Source organism: Nannobrachium achirus (assembly GCF_963921795.1).
Source record: "Nannobrachium achirus genome assembly, chromosome: 20".
Lineage (NCBI taxonomy): Eukaryota > Metazoa > Chordata > Actinopteri > Myctophiformes > Myctophidae > Nannobrachium > Nannobrachium achirus.
The window spans coordinates 10,414,570-10,430,051 of NC_137827.1; the positions used below are offsets into that span (position 1 = coordinate 10,414,570).

A 15,482-nucleotide genomic window follows, 5' to 3' on the forward strand; every position below is an offset into this window, starting at 1 on the left:
AGTTTCAATTACATCTCTGACTTAAAGAGACACCAGCTTATCCACACTGGAGAAAAACCTTTCCACTGCAAACAATGTGACAAGAGTTTCAGTCAGTTAGGTATACTAAGAAGGCACCAGCGTATCCACACAGGAGAAAAACCTTTCCACTGTAAACATTGTGGCAAGAGTTTCTGTCGCATTTCTCACGTGAAGAGACACCAGCTTGTCCACACGGGAGAAAAGTCTTTCCACTGCAAACAATGTGACATGGGTTTCAGCTTTTTAGATAACCTGAAGACACACCAGCGTATCCACACAGGAGAAAAACCTTTCATCTGTAAACAGTGTGACAAGAGTTTCAGCCTTTTAGATGGCCTAAAGAAACATCAGCGTATCCACACAGGAGAAAAACCTTTCATCTGTAAACACTGTGACAAGAGTTTCAGTCAGTTAGGTAGCCTGAGAAGGCACCAGCGTATCCACACTGGAGAAAAACCTTTCCATTGTAAACAGTGTGCCAAGGGTTTCAGTCAGTTAGGTGACCTGAGAATTCACCATCGTATCCACACTGGAGAAAAACCTTTCCATTGTAAACAGTGTCCCAAGAGTTTCAGTCAGTTAGGTGACCTGAAGACACACCAGCGTTTCCACACAGGAGAAAAACCTTTCATCTGTAAACACTGTGGCAAGAGTTTCAGTCAGTTAGGTCACCTGAGAAGGCACCAGCGTATCCACACTGGAGAAAAACCTTTCCATTGTAAACAGTGTGCCAAGAGTTTCAGTCAGTTAGGTGACCTGAAGACACACCAGCGTGTCCACACTGGAGAAAGACACTTCTATTGCACACAGTGCCACAAGAGTTTCAGTGACTTAAATCGCTTGAAAACTCACCAGCGTGTCCACACAGGAGAAAAACCTTTCTGCTGTAAACACTGTGACAAGAGTTTCAGTCAGTTAGGTCACCTGAGAAGGCACCAGCGCATCCACACTGGAAAGCCTTTCCAGTGTGAGTAGTGTGATAAGACTTTCACTGAGTTAGGAACTCTGTGCAAAACAACAGCATATCCACACTGGAGAAAAAAAAACATTCTATTGTAAACAGTGTGACAAGAGTTTAACTGTTTTTAGAGAATCTGAAGAAACACCAGCGTGTCCATCACAAGCCGACATGTTGATGACCCCTGGTCGGATTTCCGGTTTGGACCAACCGGCTCTCCATACTCTACAGATGTGCCGTCTTCAGTATTTACTGCTCTTTTCCTGAAAACATTTTTCCCACAGGTTTCTTTCCCTGTTTTTCCTTTCTAATTTGTATGGAGAATGGAGCGTATTTTTGCTGAAACCCACAAATGTCAAGAAACCACTCCATTCCCGTTGAAAAGCAGAATCCACCTTCACGGGTAGATTTAAAAGATTTAAAACTTCTGACTTAAAAGTCAGAAGGTCATAAAAATTGCAAAAATTGCTGATCTACAAGCTCCATGTTTTGACAATCCACTGAAAATCTACTGTCTTGCCAATGGCTGTTTTGAAATGGCACATCTGTATACAGGACAGGTATGCCTATATATGGGCAGGATCAACCGCATATATGCGACCGCCACACTCGCTCGGGTCCTGGCTTGGTGTGTGTTTTCTGGTGTGCTGTTTTCTCACTGAAAGAAAACTGGTGAAGTGAAATCACTGGTCTCTAACACTGGTGAAATAACCACAGCATTTCTTTCCTAATGTTTGCCACAGGGGGGAGGACACAGGAGGGACACAGGGGGGACACAGGAGGGACACAGGGGGGACGCAGGGGGGAGGACACAGGGGGGACACTCATAGAATTAAAGTGAAACTTAAGAAGCGACGTGTTTCCCTGCCCTTTCGGAGCCATCCTTATCAGCTTCAACAACCACTATGGAAGGGCAGAACACAGCTATTTCAAGAGAGGGGGGGGTCCCTCCACTCAAATGAAGGCTAATTATCTTGGCTTTGATGGAGCGAGGCTGAGAGAGAGATAAAACAAAAAAAAAATCCCAAATTATTTTGGGGGATCCCCAGATGATTAACTTAATGTGCAATGTTGTTTTCTCACTCAACAGTAAACAAAACAACATAAAGTTAAATGTATAGTGGGTATCTACACATTTCTAAAGTGACAATTTAAGGGCTTTTTAATAACTCTAAAATGACACATTAAAGGAGTAGTTCACCCCTTTTCAACCTGTCTTCATATAATAGGTCCTCACTAATGTTCATGATAAAATATCACAATTTTTTTCTGCTCAGTCCAAGTCTCCTAGGAGAGCTGTGGGAAGTTCAGAATCCATCGTCTTGTGACATCATCATTTAAAAAAAAAAAACAAAAAAAAAACAGAATCAATATTTTTGAAATAAATATTTAGATTTTTATTATCGCGAGAACAATGGTTTCCACTTTAAAATTGCAACTTGTCAGGAATAGAAAGCCTGCAGTTTCTATAAGCTGGATTGGCAATCGATGATGTCACAAGGCGATGGGTTTCTGACCTGCCCAGTGCCCACAGCCCTCCTCTGAAAAAAAAAAAGGCTATTTTTGAGTGAGGACCAATTATATGAACATAGCTTGAAAAGTGGTGGAGTGCCCCTTTAAGCATTGGCCATAGACAGAAATTGTGAAAATAGCTGATGCATCTAGATCTGCTATTTTCACAATAGAACCGCGTTAAACATGTAGAAATGTAATGCCTCAACTCTTAGTGGTTGTCAGGGTGGGGGGTTCCCCAGTTAAAATATGATTGTTTTGGGGGTCACAGCCTGAAAAGGTTGAGAACCACTGCTTTAAAACACAAGTGGTGACATACAGATATTATATTAGGGTATTAACGACTTGTGATTTTTGCAAGTCGACTCGACTCAGTAAAATGTTGAGTTGAAGTCGACTTTATCGTTTGATGACGTCATCACATCACACACGACCCCTCAATTATTTTGGGGGGTCCCAAGATGATTAACTTAATGTGCAACATTGTTCTCTCACTCAACTGTAAACAAACCAACATAAAGTTTAAGTGTTTAGAGGGTATCTTCACATTTCTAAAGTGCCAATTTAATTACTTTTTAATACCTCTAATTAAACGTTGACCAAATTGTCAAACATATAGAGGCAGAAATTGTGAAAATAGCTGATCTACATGCTCACAACGGAGCATGTAGATCTGCTATTTTCACAATAGAACCATGTTATACCAAATGTAATATTGGATCATTCCGTTCTTGACAATAAGCAATCCTATTTGAAAGCTGTACAGACGGCAGACACACACATGAAGCAAAAGTAATGATCGAAAAAAATATAAAGGGTTTTAAAGGATTTTTTTTTTCAAATTCGACTTTCGACTTTATCTAGTGGGAGACGACTTGTGTAATGAAGTCGACTCAGTCGACTTGTCGACTTTTTGGTTAATGCCCTAACAGATATACTGTAGAGGTAGAATGAAGCGTCTTGATGAAACAGAGGAGAACGGAGGGAGCAGACAGTTGGGACAGAAGGTACCCAGCATGATCTCCTGGACCGCACCGTCTGCCAACTTTAAGGAGCCCCTCCCCCTTCTAGACCTGAATGACCAGGGTGTAAAATAACTAAGTAGATTTAGTTAGGTACTCTACTGAAGTACATTAACTGCCATATAGGAATTTTGGCCATTTGAAAATAGCCGATCTACAAGCTCACAATCCGTCGCGATGTGACGCACTGTGAGCTTGTAGATTGGCTATTTGATCAAAAGATTTTTATTCATTTTAAAATGTGAATCGTCTCTGTCGGGCAGAAACCTCGGATCTCCAAAGTATCAAATGTGTATGTTTTTTTTTCCGTAAAGTAAAGGCCTGCTTCATCAATGAGACAACCACACTTTTTTAAAGATGCAGTGCCATGAAGCAAGAGGCGAACATTGTGAAAATAGCCGATCTACATGCTTGTAGATCTGCAATTTTCACAATATTTATCTGCGGAACCGAGTCCGATTAAATGTAATACCTACAATTCCAAGTGCTTGTCAGGGTGGGGTTCCCCAGTTCAAATATGTTTATTTTTGGGGGTCACGGCCAAAAACGGTTTGAGAAGCCCTGCTATAGAGCATTAACAAATTCATCCACCAGGGGCCTTTGGGTGGGGTTCCAGGTGGTCCCCAGCTAAATGATGGAGACTTGGACCCTTATAGATCTTTTGTTAAACACATGCATTACTTAATTTACAAAAAGTCCACAATTAGTCTACACAACTCATTCTTATGACTTCCTATCTCGCCAAGCTTTATAAACTATACATTTTTTAAAGAGAAAACAATAAAACAATAAAAATAACCGAATATTCGACTTCGGTGAACAACGTCGAATAGTGACTTTGATATTCGAATATTCAAATATTTGGTGAATGCCCTAATATGTATGTTTGTTTGTGCAGCTTATGACGGGTTGTTGTTAACTCTCTCTCCTCTCCTGTCCCGTCCTGTGCCGTCCCGTGGTGTCTTGCAGAGTGGTCACATGCCTGCCGTGCGCGTGTGGGAGGTCACTGAGCGCGTGCAGGTGGCGGAGCTGCAGGAGCACAAGTATGGCATCGCCTGCGTGTCCTTCTCCCCCAACAGTAAATACATCATCAGCGTGGGATACCAGCACGACATGATGGTCAACGTCTGGTACTGGAAGGTATGGTAACACCAAATTACTTCTTTTTTTTTTACACCGACCGACTGACTGACTGACTGTCTTTCTGTCTCAGGTATCACCGCCATGCTGGCCTGTGGTGGTCATTTTTGTCAAAATGATATTTTTTTTTGCCACAGACAGTGGGCAATAATGTTACCAGAAACACAATGAGATAGCCCTGAATCAGGCATTGACACTTAAGGCTTAAAACCTTCGGGCAGGTGGAGTTTGCTTTCGGGTTGCCCGACCGGGCAAGTGCTTGTTTGAGAGGGGACACGACCGTCTATAAACACAACACGAGATTTCTGTTTAAACACCTGAACGTGGCCAGAGCGCTCTGTCTTCTGGTCTGTGGAATAGAGGACTGTTTACCTACAATACGGAACATTTGCCAAAAAATAGCAGATCTACAAGCTTCTAGATCGGCAATTTTTTGGCAAAGACATTTGATAGAGTGAAAAAGAAAACCGTATCAAGTACATATATTATAAGTACCTTTACCAATTATAAAGGGTTTAAGTGGTACAGGATATGCAGCTCGGCAAATGAAAGGTGAATTGATCCCAGTGCATGACGGAGGATAATATCACGATAAATTAAATCTCCACGATACGATTATTGTGAGTGTTTTTTATCTCGATAAACGATAATATCTAGTATCGTCCCATCCCTAGACTTGACATTCACATATCTAACGGGGTCTGATGATCCGTCTGACTGACTGACTGACCATCACAACATGGTGGTCAAAGTCTGGTACCGGAAGGTACCAGACATTAGAGCAGTGGTGTTTTCAACCGGTGGTCCAGGGACCATCAGTGGTCCTTTGGGTGGGGTTCCAGGTGGTCCCCAGCTAAATGATGGAGACTTGGACCCTTATAGATCTTTTGTTAAACGCATGCATTACTTAATTTACAAGAAGTCTACACAATTAGAGAATGTAGAAGAATTGTTATTTTCATCCACTTTTGCCTGTTATCTCTCCTATGGTAACAACATCAATACAGCACGGACACAATCTTGTCCAACGATAACAGAATATTTGAAGTTTTAGGTCTGAGAGGCTCAATCTCATCAAACGGACCTTGGTATGAAAAAGTTTGAAAACTACCGTTTTGTCCTTTTAGCATCATTGTATAATTGTGCCACTGTACTTTTTTGCAAGCAAAATAAAAGAGATACATTGTGTGTGCCTGTGTGTAGAAAAACGTGGTGGTAGCAGCCAACAAGGTGTCCAGCAAGGTGACGGCTGTGTCCTTCTCCGATGACTCCTCCTACTTTGTCACCGCCGGCAACCGTCACGTCAAGTTCTGGTACCTGGACACCAAGACCTCCAAGGTGAGACACACATTTAACACATTTTTATGTTCACATTTAACAAGAAAGTCTTGAACACAAACACTAGTAGATGCACAAACACTCATGCACACACACACACACACACACACACACACACACACACACACACACACACACACACACACACACACACACACACACACACACACACACACACACACACACACACACACACACACCAGAAGCTAGCTTAGCTAACACAACAAAATACATACTATGTTCTGCTTTCATTATCTCTCAATTCAGTGCTTTATTGGCATGAGAGAATATGTTTAAATTGCACAAGTGGAATAAAACAATCAAAATAAAACGTGTGTACAATTAGCCTGTAGCTATGCCCCTCCCAAAAAGCTTTTGTCCAATGCTAGCTTAGAATAACTTCCTGCTTGCCAAGCCTAGGCAACAGCTACAGGCTAATTCATTGGAAATAAAGAAATCTCTCTCTCTCCATGTCACTCTGTCTGTCTCACCTTTCTGTCTCTGTCTGTGTCATTATGTCTCTCTCTCTCTCCCCCTCTCCCTCCCTCCCTCTCTCTCTGTCTCTCTCTCAGTGTAATGCTACAGTGCCTCTGCTGGGCCGCTCTGGCCTGTTGGGGGAGCTCCGGAACAACTTCTTCAGCGACGTGGCGTGTGGGCGTGGCCGCTACGCCAGCTCCACCTTCTGCATCACGTCGTCCGGCCTGCTCTGCGAGTTCAACGACCGACGCCTCCTGGACAAATGGGTGGAGCTGCGGGTAAAGCCAAACATTTTGCCATTAAAAGAAAATAGCAGATCTACAAGCTTGTATAATAAGCGCTTGTATAATCTGCTATTTCTTTTTTTAGAATATCACTTCCCCTACTTTTTTTTTAATACTGATGAATCTTACTGTGACTTGAACCTGCCCTGCCGTTCTAACGTGAGTACCTCTGTTCCCCGCCTCTGTGTTTTGCTCCCAGAAACTCGACCACATCACAGTAAGTCAGTCGGAAACAACAGCATCTCAAGCATCTCATCTAGACTCAGTCATTTCAGCAACGCAAACACTTGAACTGCTATCATCACATGAGACGATGAAATAAGACATACTGTAGATCAGCCTGGGAATGTTGTTAATAGTGAGAGGAGTTTATCCAACCAGCGCTGGATAAACGGTGCCGGCGTATACTTGTTAGTTTATATATCACAGAGATTCCTCTAATGATCATTCAACTCTTGAGGGTTGCGAGGCGAGGCGTTGTGAGCATGTCATCGGCTATTTTCATGTAGATCGGCTACTTTCGACTGAGTCGACTTGTCGACTTTTTCGTTAATGCCATAAAGCATATTAGGCTAGTCTAAATAAGAATAAACCCAGATAGTTGTGTATTAGAAAGACAAATACACTATTGAAAATAAGACATTTATAAAAAATGCCAAAAATGTTAGGACAAATAGAACTAAATGTATTCTTTATTAATAACACAAATTAACTCTCATCTGCGCAAATACCCGTAGATGATTTGTGTATCGTGATTTTATGTGACGGCTTTGACAATCGACGAGTAGATCGTGATCGAACCGGTTGGTTACCACTGCCCTAGGGCACATAGCACCTGGTACCAATAAATGGGCTAGCTACTACTTCAGCGAGGCAGTCATAAGAACTACCCAAAGCAATGGGTCAGTTTAGATGAGTCTCATGTGTAATCTCTATTCCAAATGATCCATAATTGTCATAGATGATTAGATTAAATTGGCAGTTTCTGAACTGACTGACTCCTTCGTCATCTCACCGGTCAACCTCACACCTCATTCAATGGTTTCACAGTGCTACCACCTCATTGGATGGTTTCACAGTGCTACCACCTCATTGGATGGTTTCACAGTGCTACCACCTCATTGGATGGTTTCACAAAGCTACCACCTCATTGGATGGTTTCACAGTGCTACCACCTCATTGGATGGTTTCACAGTGCTACCACCTCATTGGATGGTTTCACTGTGCTACCACCTCATTGGATGGTTTCACAGTGCTACCACCTCATTGGATGGTTTCACAGAGCTACTACCACCTCATTGGATGGTTTCACAGTGCTACCACCTCATTGGATGGTTTCACAGAGCTACTACCACCTCATTGGATGGTTTCACAGAGCTACCACCTCATTGGATGGTTTCACAGTGCTACTACCACCTCATTGGATGGTTTCACAGAGCTACTACCACCTCATTGGATGGTTTCACAGTGCTACCACCTCATTGGATGGTTTCACAGAGCTACTACCACCTCATTGGATGGTTTCACAGTGCTACCACCTCATTGGATGGTTTCACAGTGCTACCACCTCATTGGATGGTTTCACAGTGCTACCACCTCATTGGATGGTATTACAGTGAAGCACCACCTCAACCACAACCTTCACTATTTAAAGTTTTACTATGTAACTTTTTTTATAAAACAAATCTTAAAATTGTCCTAACTGTTAAATCGCTAAAGTTTTAGAACACCCACTCCGTTATTTTCAGCTTCTGAAGCCTTCTCTTTATATGTTTTCTATGAGCCGTGAGGGGGGGAGAATTTCGCGCCATGATGACGTAATCTGCATCATCTGTATACGTTGTGTATACGTTGCCCAATCACATCGCCGATCATGCACACATGGTACACTACCGGCCAATGCAGCGCATCTTGAAGTGGGGTCGCCATATTTGTAGTCGCCCGTGTGTCTCTTTACTCAAAAGCTAATCTCGCCTACCAGGCAGGGTGAAGTAGTCCGTTTCTCCGGAATGCCTGAACGCACAGGAACCAGGGACCCCTCTAAAGATAGCTCTCGGCGTTGTGGAGGCAGACGCGGGGGTGTGAAGGTACGAAAAACGGGCGAAAGACGCGAACGCGACCGCGGTTTGCTATATGGCTACTGACCACTAGTTGAGAATCTTACACAGTATAGCTTTAAGTCAAATATCGTTGCTGTCTTATCTCCATATTCAAAATGTTGTATTTCTTTTTCATAGATTAATGCCCTACTACAGTATCACACAACAGTAGCATAGATTAATGCCCTACTACAGTATCACACAACAGTAGCATAGATTAATGCCCTACTACAGTATCACACAACAGTAGCATAGATTAATGCCCTACTACAGTATCACACAACAGTAGCATAGATTAATGCCCTACTACAGTATCACACAACAGTAGCATAGATTAATGCCCTACTACAGTATCACACAACAGTAGCATAGATTAATGCCCTACTACAGTATCACACAACAGTAGCATAGATTAATGCCCTACTACAGTATCACACAACAGTAGCATAGATTAATGCCCTACTACAGTATCACACAACAGTAGCATAGATTAATGCCCTACTACAGTATCACACAACAGTAGCATAGATTAATGCCCTACTACAGTATCACACAACAGTAGCATAGATTAATGCCCTACTACAGTATCACACAACAGTAGCATAGATTAATGCCCTACTACAGTATCACACAACAGTAGCATAGATTAATGCCCTACTACAGTATCACACAACAGTAGCATAGATTAATGCCCTACTACAGTATCACACAACAGTAGCATAGATTAATGCCCTACTACAGTATCACACAACAGTAGCATAGATTAATGCCCTACTACAGTATCACACAACAGTAGCATAGATTAATGCCCTACTACAGTATCACACAACAGTAGCATAGATTAATGCCCTACTACAGTATCACACAACAGTAGCATAGATTAATGCCCTACTACAGTATCACACAACAGTAGCATAGATTAATGCCCTACTACAGTATCACACAACAGTAGCATAGATTAATGCCCTACTACAGTATCACACAACAGTAGCATAGATTAATGCCCTACTACAGTATCACACAACAGTAGCATAGATTAATGCCCTACTACAGTATCACACAACAGTAGCATAGATTAATGCCCTACTACAGTATCACACAACAGTAGCATAGATTAATGCCCTACTACAGTATCACACAACAGTAGCATAGATTAATGCCCTACTACAGTATCACACAACAGTAGCATAGATTAATGCCCTACTACAGTATCACACAACAGTAGCTAAAGTAGCAGATCTTTTGAGCTTATAGATCTGCTACTTTTGCAATTTTTCTTTTTTTGTATTTGAATCCCGAAATAGTAAAACGCCTTACAGATGGGGCGCATCAACCGCCTCCCATCAGTTTTGGTCATAATTATGAGTTTTCCACCCGACAGACGATATGCATAAGACATAGGAACGTGTTCATTATAAGTGTAGTATCTTGTTTGAAAAAAAAAAAATGTGTTATCTATACTTTGAGCTTCCACTTTTCTGCTCATATTAAATCATTTATGATAAGAAGGAAGGAAAGTGCTGCATTTTTTACCACTAAGCTAATGGAGCATCCCTGCTTGCCCTGGGAAGAAATTGAATTTATCTAAGGTCCAACCTTAGACACAGGATCCATGTGTGTCAATAGAAGAGCAGGGAGACCAAATACAACCACCCCGGTTGTATTAGTTATATTGTATTAACATACAGACTGGACAAAATAACATTTTATTCACGCAAAGTTCAAGGAGCTGGCTGGAGTGGGTGGAGTCACGAAGAGATGGAATGAAGGCACATTCTGAGAAAGTGTGTGTGTGTGTGTACGTGTGCGTGTTTGTCTGTTAGTGTGTGCGTGTTTGTGTGTGTAAAATGGGTCAGTGGAGGTGGACCGACTGGCAGACAGAACAATGAACAATCAGTCTTTATGGAAGAGAGAGAGAGAGAGAGAGACACAGAAAGACAGCGAGACAGAGACAGAGAGAGAGACAGAGAGAGAGAGAGCAGTGAATGAAACAGAGAAGTCAGGGAAAGCGGGGGAGCTGGCGAACAATGAGAGAGGAGGACAGAGACAACGAGGGGACGATGAAGAGAACAGGATGGAGAGAAAGAATGAGAGAGAAAGGAAAGAGTTTACACACAACAAGCTCAAAACGCATCGCAGGGCGACGCGTTTTGAGCTTGTAGATCTGCTATTTTTGAATTGGAATCCTGAAAAGTAACTTTTTTTTCTTCTGTTTTCAAATACATTTATATGTTCTTATGTTAACTTTATGAACTTAAATACAAATACATTGGACATAAAAAATACAATAAAATTTTAATACTAGTCATTTAGCTACTAATAATGACTGAAGTAATTAAAGCTGGTAATTTTTTCCATGTTTGGAATTGTAACAGCTGAAATCAATATTATATCAGTATTCCAATATATTGGGCCGCATTAAGTGAAGGTGGGGGCCGCATGTGGCCCCCGGGCCGCCAGTTGCCCATGTATGCCCTAGGGGTCCCGGACCCCCTGTTGAAGACCCCTGCTCTAGACGTTCTTGGTGAAAGGGCCGTCTTCACAGTGTCTGAACATTCCAACAATGGCTCAGGAAGCTGCCTTGTAGCTGAACACAGCAGTTACTGCGTTACTGCTTGGAGCAACGTGGGTGGTCCCGGCTCGCTAGCCGCTAGCCAGCTAGCCATTCTACTCTGTCCGACGATATATTCCATTGAAAATGGTTTAAAATAAAGTTTAGACCCCCCCAATGTTCACCCAATGTTCATTGTAGGCGGCGCGACGTATTCCAGGGTGCCTATCCCGAACTAGTCCGGGATATTTAATGAAATGAATAAAATGATAAGAGGCCTTCTGAAGCCTGGCTTGATTTTTCTAGCTACTAGCCGAAAGCTAGCAACCTCCCGGCCGACCGTTATTTGCGAACGAAATCGCCAATCTCTGCCTAATCCAATGAAAGACCACATCTTTGAAGGCTTATATCTCTGGATTGTGTCTTTAGGGAAGCGGCGCGAGGTTTATTTACGGCGAAATCGCCCAAAAATGATCTTTTAGATGACAAAATGGGAATAGCCATTCTGTTAGCATTATCATCCGGGACCTTTCCATGACGTGCATGAACGTGAGCATGTGAGGTCCTGGAAGGTGAGGTCCTGGAACCTAAAGCGCTCGCCTATGAGAGATACCCTGGCATTCTATGGCCCCTAGAGGGCGTTGGCACTAAATGAGTTAACTGGGGACCCCCCCACCCTGACGAGCACTAAGAGTTGATGTATTACATTTTGTACAACACGGTTCTATTGTGAAAATAGGCTTTGTGAGCATGTAGATCTGCTATTTTCAAAATGTCTGCCTCTAGTATTTGACAATTTGGTCAATGTTTAATTTTAGAGGTATTAAAAAGTCCTTAAATTGTCACTTCAGAAATGTGCAGATAACCTCTATACACTTAAACTTTATGTTGGTTTGTTTACTGTTGAGTGAGAAAACAATATTGCACATTATAAGTTAATCATCTGGGGATCCCCCAAAATAATTTGTGGACCCCCCATGGGCATCCCGACCCTCAGGTTGAGAACCACTGCACTGGTGTAGTGTATTATAATAATAATAATAATATAAAACTTTATTTGTATAGCACCTTTCATGACATGAAATGCAGCTCAAAGCGCTTTACAGACCATAAAATAAAGTGCTTTGCAGAGAAAAAATAAAATAAAATAAAAAATACAGAATAAAAATAAATAATTAAAATGATTACAATAAAGCAGAAAAATAAAAACATAAAACATTGAAGAACAATTTCAGAACAGTGCGGATGTCAATTAGCAGCACAGGGATTTAAACATTCAGCTAAAAGCAAGAGTAAAGAAATAGGTCTTGAGCTGTGCTTTAAAGCTATCCACAGAGGCTGCCTGTCTTAGGTGTAGTGGGAGTTTATTCCAAGCTGTCGGTCCGTAGAAGCAGAATGCTGCTTCACCATATTTTTTATATGTCATTGTTGGCGCCTCAAGTAGGTCTGCACTAGAGGACCTGAGGACCTATAAGGCAGTGAAGAGGCTTGGTGGGCTTTGACAAGCTGCTGGAAGCACTGCATGGTGGCTGGTGTTGAGTCGTTCAGAGTCAGGCGGGGAGGAGTTGTTTTCTGTGGGACAATGGTGGTATTTTGGGACCGCGCAGACTCCAGACTTTGGAGCGGGCAGAGACTGCAGCTCTCTCTCTCTCTCTCTCTCTCTCTCTCTCTCTCTCTCTCTCTCTCTCTCTCTCTCTCTCTCTCTCTCTGCCTCTCTGCCTCTCTGCCTCTCTGCCTCTCCCTGCCAGCCGGTGCGGGCAGCCGGGCACGTCTTGGGGACTTGGCCGGGGATGTCCTCTGGCCGGGTTTGCTAATCCTTTGGCAGCTTTCAGTGGTGGAGAAAGTACTCACATATGTTATTAAAAGTATCAGTGATGCAATGTAGAAATACTCTGTTACAACTATGTGTTAAAACTATGAAAGTGTTGGCCCCAAGATGTGCTTAAAGGAGCTATAGTCAACTTTTTCTTGAAAAACGGATGCTAAAATAAAGATAATGTTTCGAAAATATTTTATAAAAAGAATTAAGCTTCACATGTGTTTCTTTTCAAAAATGACCTCAAAAAGCGTAAAATAATTATAAAATAATCATTTTGGCCCTTGTCAGGCTGACTTTGTTTATATCCTTCTTCTATTCTTTTATATGGAATCCATATAAAAGTATAGAAGTTTCCTTGCGTTTCGACCTGATGGTCTTCCTCAGTGTGCTGTCCAGAAGAGGTAAATAAACTTATGTGAAAAGGATATTCCTTGTGTGCTGGCTATTTTTTTCTTTTTATTCTTATTATTTTTTCATACATAAAGTACATACATCCCTCCCTTTGCCTGTCTGTCTGCCTGCCTGTCTGTCTGTCTGCCCCCTCCCCCGTCTCACCACTCTAACCTGTCTGTCTGTCTGTCTGTCTGTCTGTCTGTCTGTCTGTCTGTCTGTCTGTCTGTCTCTCTCTAGCCTCGGAAACCCAGACTTTTATTTTGGCGATAGGAAGAAAAAATAAAAGTCTCTCTCTACCCCAGTGTTTCTCAACCTTTTTTCTGCATGGGCACACTTTTCATGTCCCAAGAATCCATGGGCACACCAACATGATACGGGGGTGTAAATATCGTCACTGTCGGGAAGAAACCTTGTATCTCCAAGTTTCAAATGTGTACGTTTCTTCGCAAAGTAAAGCCCTGCTTCATCATGCAAGGCTGTCGCACTACAGTAGTGAAAACAGCCGATCTACAAGCACACAACGCCTCGCACCGCAAGGCGTTGTGTGCTTGTAGATCTACTAGTAGATAACTAGTATTAAATCACTAATTTATCATAAATCACAATAACTAGTATTAAATCATTTTTAAAATGATAAATACAATACTGGCTTTCAAGCAGTTTCAAGGGGCACACTTGACCTTTCTCAGGGGCACACCAAAGGTCCCCAGGCACAGTGGTTGAGAAACACTGCTCTACCCCACCCCCACCAGTCTAACCAGTGTGTCTGTGTGTCTCTCTCTCCCAGACGCGCCAGGCCACCAGCCTGTGCGTGACAGAGGAGTGTATATTCTGTGGCTGTGCCGACGGGATCATCCGAGCGTTCAGTCCCTCCAACCTGCACTTCATCTGCAGCCTGCCCCGCCCCCACAGCCTGGGCACAGACATCTCCACGCTGACCGAACCTGGGTGGGTTGGAACGCACTGTTGCACACATGCATTCACCATAGTATGTACATTCACAGGCACGCAAATCGGTACACACTTGCTCTACACTCATGTCATCACCATGGATCGGTCCCATTTAGCGCCACCTTCAGGACGATTTCTTTAAAACACATTTTTGGACACTGCTCCTACAGATTTTGCCCTAACATCACGCAAATCGCTACACAGTATGTCTGCACTCATGTCATCAACAGGTATCTGTCCAATATAGCGCCACCATCAGGCCGATTTTTTCAAACAATCTTTTGGACACTGCTCCTACAGATTTTGCCCTAAAATCACGCAAATCGCTACACAGTATGTCTGCACTCATGTCATCAACAGGGATCTGTCCAATATAGCGCCACCGTCAGGCAGATTTTTTTGAACACATTTTTGGACACTGCTCCTACACATTTTGGCCTAAAATCACGTTGCGACCTGACGGTCGCTTATCTCCCGATTAGGGATGTTCATTCACAGGCACACATAGATATCGAAGGGGGCTCGAAGGGGGCTTGAGCCCCTGCCCTTCTATCCGTCTCAATAGCCCCTTTTCGACTGCAGCTTTAGCACCACACTACACTACACTACACCGCGCCACACCACACCTCACCACACACAAATATCTACGTTTTCCATTACACAAAAGTACCCCTATCAGTAAGAAACAAAGTTACCCTTTTAATTGTGATTATAATACAATATAAACTTGTATTACAACTATCCTAATTATAATACACTATAATGGATTATAACTGTGATTATAATACACTATAAAGTATTAATGTATTACTATGATAGCTATAATGCACTATAATAGATTATAATAGTGGTTATAACACAATAGAATCTATTGTCATGTATTACAACTATATCCTGGTGGTCTAAATGAAAAGTCA

General features: G+C 42.3%; 1 protein-coding gene across 1 annotated transcript in view; it reads left to right on the forward strand.

Moving 5' to 3' along the window:
• LOC308305924 (mitogen-activated protein kinase-binding protein 1-like) overlaps positions 1-15,482 on the forward strand; it is a gene marked incomplete at its 3' end in the record, with an annotated part of 134,672 nt that overhangs the window by 62,061 nt on the left and 57,129 nt on the right. Inside the window, exons 5-9 of the mRNA XM_080750821.1 lie at positions 4,483-4,653; positions 5,857-5,991; positions 6,564-6,746; positions 6,952-6,969; positions 14,402-14,562. Of these exons, the coding sequence (XP_080606947.1) occupies positions 4,483-4,653; positions 5,857-5,991; positions 6,564-6,746; positions 6,952-6,969; positions 14,402-14,562 (668 nt within the window). The remainder of the gene's footprint in view (positions 1-4,482; positions 4,654-5,856; positions 5,992-6,563; positions 6,747-6,951; positions 6,970-14,401; positions 14,563-15,482) is intronic.